At 56.4% G+C, this 4,485-nt stretch overlaps 1 protein-coding gene across 1 annotated transcript; it reads left to right on the top strand.

Moving 5' to 3' along the window:
• The first annotated feature begins 1,703 nt into the window (after positions 1 to 1,703).
• Positions 1,704 to 4,273, top strand: LOC103706605. Its single transcript, XM_039117134.1, has 4 exons — positions 1,704 to 2,222; positions 2,376 to 2,722; positions 2,813 to 3,371; positions 3,755 to 4,273. The coding sequence occupies exons 1-4, from the start codon at positions 1,704 to 1,706 to the stop codon at positions 4,271 to 4,273; spliced, it is 1,944 nt and encodes a 647-aa protein (XP_038973062.1).
• Positions 4,274 to 4,485: the final 212 nt, after the last annotated feature.

Raw genomic sequence — 4,485 nt, 5'->3', positions numbered from 1 at the left:
CCCGTAGAGGCCGGGCACTTAAACGGCTTCAAGCGAACCTTCATCCTAAACCACGAACTTCAGTTTGCGGTGATCATCTACCCGCACAAGGTGAAGATCTGATCTTCCTAAATATTTTAAAAGTTTTTAATTCTTGCCTAACTACGAACGGTTCATGAAACAACGTTCATGCGATGAACGTCGATCCCGCACATGCCGATTCCGCTGCCATCTGAATTTTTTTGAAATATCAGCGGCATGGGCGGGTTCCCAACATCCAGCTCCGGGACGAGATTGAAGCACTCATTCGCCGAGGAGTGCTTGACCGGTTCGTGCGGAACCGGCCCACAGGAAGGCCAGTGGAGAATCCCCCACCGCCCGAAGATCCAAATGCCAACAGGCCCATTGCCGGCACCATCAACACCATCCGAGGCGGGGCCTCGGTTGGAGGAGCCCCAGAGGAAGGAACCACCCCGAAGCGCTTGCGCGCCTCGGAGGCCATCTCATTCTCAGATGAGGACTTAGAGGGGGTTGAAACTCCCCATGACGATGCTGTGGTCGTCTCTATGGTTGTGAACAAATTTGATGTAAAACGTGTTTTGATTGATAATGGAAGCTCGGCGAACGTTTTGTATTTTGATGCCTATTCCAGAATGGGGATGACGGGAAAGCAACTGCGGAGGATGAACGCCCCGCTGGTCGGCTTCACTGGGGACTCGGTCCCAGTAGAGGGCGAGGTCGACCTCCTGGTCACGGTCGGACTCGCCCCCCGAGAGAGCACCGTGAAGATGGATTTCCTCGTGGTACGCCTGCCCTCAGCTTATAATGCCATCCTCGGGCGACCAGAGCTCAACGCTCTCCGAGCCATTGTGTCAACCCGCCACTTGCTCATGCGATTTCCCACCAGCCAAGGAGTCGGCGAAGTTCGTGGGGACCAAACGGTAGCCAGACGGTGCTACATGGTGACCCATGAGGCGAGGCAGCCGGCCGAGGCGTCGATCGCAACAAAAGGCCTCCTGGCCGAGACCTTAGAGGCGCGGGTCGGCCCGCAGAAGAATCGAGTAGAGCCTGGTGAGCTGCTCATTCAAATTTTCCTGCAAGAAAATCTCCCCGAATTAACTGTGCAGGTCGGCTCCGGCCTTGACGCTCGCGAGAGGGATCGCCTCATCAGTTTCCTGTAGAGCAACATGGATGTCTTCGCCTGGTCGCCTGCAGATATGCCAGGGATAGACCCCGAGGTCGCGGTCCACCGGCTCCAGGTGAAGCCCTGCAAGCCCGTGCGGCAAAAGAAGCGAAGCACCGCCCCAGAACGACAACGGGCGATCGCCGAGGAAGTCGACAAACTCCTCAAGGCCGGCTTCGTCCGAGAGATATCCTATCCAGAGTGGCTCGCCAATGTGGTCCTCGTCAAAAAAGCCAGCGGGAAATGGCGCATGTGCGTGGACTACACCGACCTGAATAAGGCCTGCCCGAAGGACAGCTTTCCACTCCCCAGCATTGATCAGCTCGTGGACTCCACCTCGGGACACGAGCTGTTGACATTTATGGACGCCTTCTCCGGATACAACCAGATCCGGATAGCACCGGAGAACGAGGAAAAGACGGCCTTCATCACCGATGGGGGAACCTATTGCTACAAGGTGATGCCTTTCGGCTTAAAGAATGCTGGAGCAACTTATCAGAGGCTGGTCAGCCGGATCTTCAAAGATCAGATAGGCCGAAACATGGAGGTCTATGTGGACGACATGCTAGTGAAGAGCAAAATGGCGCAAGACCATGTGGCCGACCTCAGCGAAACATTCTCCGTACTCCGAAGGTACCGAATGAAGCTCAATCCGGCCAACTGTGCGTTCGGAGTCACCTCGGGCAAGTTCCTTGGCTTCGTAATCACGCAGCGGGGAATCGAGGCCAACCCCGAGAAGATCCGAGCGCTCCAGGAGATCACGCCGCCGAGGACAGTGAAGGAAGTGCAGCGGCTTACGGGCCGGGTCGCAGCCCTCGGAAGATTCGTCGCCCGATCGGCCGAGCGCTGCCTCCCGTTCTTTGCAGCTCTCAAGAAGCCAAAAAACTTTCTATGGTCGGCCGAATGCCAGCAAGCCTTCGAAGAGCTCAAGCGTCTTCTTGCCTCTCCTCCGCTGCTCACGAAGCCTCAACAGGGTGAGCTCCTCTACTTGTATTTAGCTGTTTCTCCTATGGCTGTGAGCTCGGTCCTGGTTCGGGAGGAGAGCAAGCTTCAAAAGCCGGTATATTACACAAGCCGGGTCTTGAGGGGTGCAGAGACCCGATACTCCAAGCTGGAGAAGACCGCCTACGCCTTGGTCGTTTCAGCCCGGAGGCTCCGACCATATTTTCAAGCTCACACTGTGGCCGTGCTGACCGACCAACCGGTGAAGCAGATCCTGCAGCGATCAGATCGTGCCGGACGGGTTACCAAATGGGCCATCGAGCTTGGGGAGTTCGACCTCGAGTATCGACCCAGGCCGGCGATCAAGGCCCAGGCACTCGCCGACTTCATAGTCGAGTGCACCGTGCCGGACGAGCCTGAGCCCGAGCTAGCGCCGGCGGAGCAGACCCCGAACTCGACATGGACCCTGCATGTTGATGGTTCTTCGAACTCAGGGGGTAGCGGAGCGGGCCTCATCCTCGCCAGTCCAGATGGAGTGGTCGCCGAGCAGGCCATGCGCTTCGAATTCTCCGCCTCCAACAATGCAGCAGAGTATGAAGCACTTGTCGCCGGGCTCAAGTTGGCCAAGGAGCTAGGAGTGAAGGACCTAAGGGCCTTCAGCGACTCCCAGTTGGTCGTGAACCAGATCTTGGGTGAATTCGAAGCCAGAGAGCCCACGATGCAAGAATATCTTCGGAAAGTGCGGGACCTCGCCTCGACTCTAAACTCCTTCCACATCCAACACATCGCCAGAACGGAGAACCTCAGAGCAGATCAACTATCAAAGCTGGCGTCTTCCCGCATGAGCGAGCTTCCGAAGGCAGTAGCGCTGGAGTATCCCCAAAAACCCAGCACAGAGGAGCCCGAGCCGACCCTTTGCATCGAAGTTGAGCCGAGCTGGATGGATGAGCTCGTCAACTACTTGCAGGATGAAGCCCTCCCCAGCGATGAGCATGAGGCCCGCCGGGTGAAGCGCTTGGCTGCCCGGTACATATTGCACGAGGGTAAGCTCTATCGAAGATCCTTTACCTCTCCCCTCCTCAGGTGCCTTCGCCCGACAGAGGCGGACTATGCAATGCGCGAGGTCCATGAGGGGATCTGTGGAAATCATCTGGGGGGACGAGCGTTAGCGCACAAGATTTTGCGTCAAGGATACTATTGGCCAACACTCCAGAAAGATACCCTGGACTTCGTCCGAAGATGCGACCGATGCCAGAGGAACGCCAATGTCCAACGCCGGCCCTCGGCCCTGCTGACCTCGATCAGTTCCCCTTGGCCATTTCCCAATGGGGAATCGACATCTTGGGGCCGTTCCCCCTGGCGACCGGGCAAAGAAAATTCCTAGTCGTCTCCATCGATTATTTCACTAAATGGGTGGAGGCCGAGCCGCTTGCCCGGATCACCGAGCAGAAAATGCGGGACTTCGTCTGGAAGTCGATAATTTGCAGGTTCGGACTCCCCCGCATCCTCATATCAGACAACGGTCGTCAGTTCGACAACGCCCACTTCAGAGAATTCTGCTCCGAGCTTGGCATCGATCACCGCTTCACCTCGGTCGCGCATCCACAAACAAATGGAGAAACCGAGGTAACAAATCGTAATATTTTGCAGGGGCTCAAGGCCAGGCTCGACCAGTCCAAGGGACAGTGGGTCGAAGACCTGTACAACGTCCTGTGGGCTTATCGGACCACGTTCCGCGTACCCACCGGCGAAACTCCTTTCAATCTGACGTACGGGACAGAAGCCGTTATCCCCCTGGAGATCGGGCTTCCTTCTCCAAGGGTGGAGCATTTTGACGCCGGCTCCAGCTCCTCGCAGCTCAGAAATAATCTGGACCTAATCGAGGAGACCAGGAAAGCCACCCGAGTTCGCATGGCAAAGTACCAGCAAAGGACGGCGCAATACTATAACGCCAGGGTCAAGGTTAAATCCTTCAAAGTAGGGGACCTTGTCCTCAGGAGGGCAGAAGCCTCCCAACCAACTGAGCAAGGGAAGATGGCCCCGAACTGGGAGGGACCCTACCAGATCGCGCGCGTCCAGCGACCTGGAGCATACAAGCTGAGATCTCTTGACGGGACTCCCATTCCACGCAGCTGGAGTTCCGAAAACCTCCGGGTGTACTACCAATAGTGTCCCAAAGGGTCCTCCATATCAATTATAAGTCTCACCTTGCTACAATGATTTATTTGCAATTGCTTAATTATGGTAAAATTCTCCTGATGTCTACATGCTGACTTCCAGACGACCCTCCCCAGCTCGCATATACGATCCTGCTCGAGCACAAAATAGGACCGAGCAAAGCCGGGCACCTCAGCCAAAATTCGGAACGCCGATCTCCATCG

This window comes from Phoenix dactylifera, unplaced genomic scaffold (genome assembly GCF_009389715.1).
Source record: "Phoenix dactylifera cultivar Barhee BC4 unplaced genomic scaffold, palm_55x_up_171113_PBpolish2nd_filt_p 000186F, whole genome shotgun sequence".
NCBI lineage: Eukaryota > Viridiplantae > Streptophyta > Magnoliopsida > Arecales > Arecaceae > Phoenix > Phoenix dactylifera.
Note: the sequence above shows the minus strand (reverse complement) of the source record. Positions and strands in the feature narration are given on the sequence as shown.

What these genes read in the sequence shown, in the direction of transcription:
- LOC103706605 (XM_039117134.1), top strand. Translation starts at nt 1,704, where the DNA reads ATGGAGGTCTATGTGGACGACATGCTAGTGAAGAGCAAAATGGCGCAA. An exon ending in AGAGCAAGCTTCAAAAGCCG is followed by an intron (nt 2,223 to 2,375) that starts GTATATTACACA and finishes CCGGTGAAGCAG; the next exon opens with ATCCTGCAGCGATCAGATCG. An exon ending in GCACTTGTCGCCGGGCTCAA is followed by an intron (nt 2,723 to 2,812) that starts GTTGGCCAAGGA and finishes ATTCGAAGCCAG; the next exon opens with AGAGCCCACGATGCAAGAAT.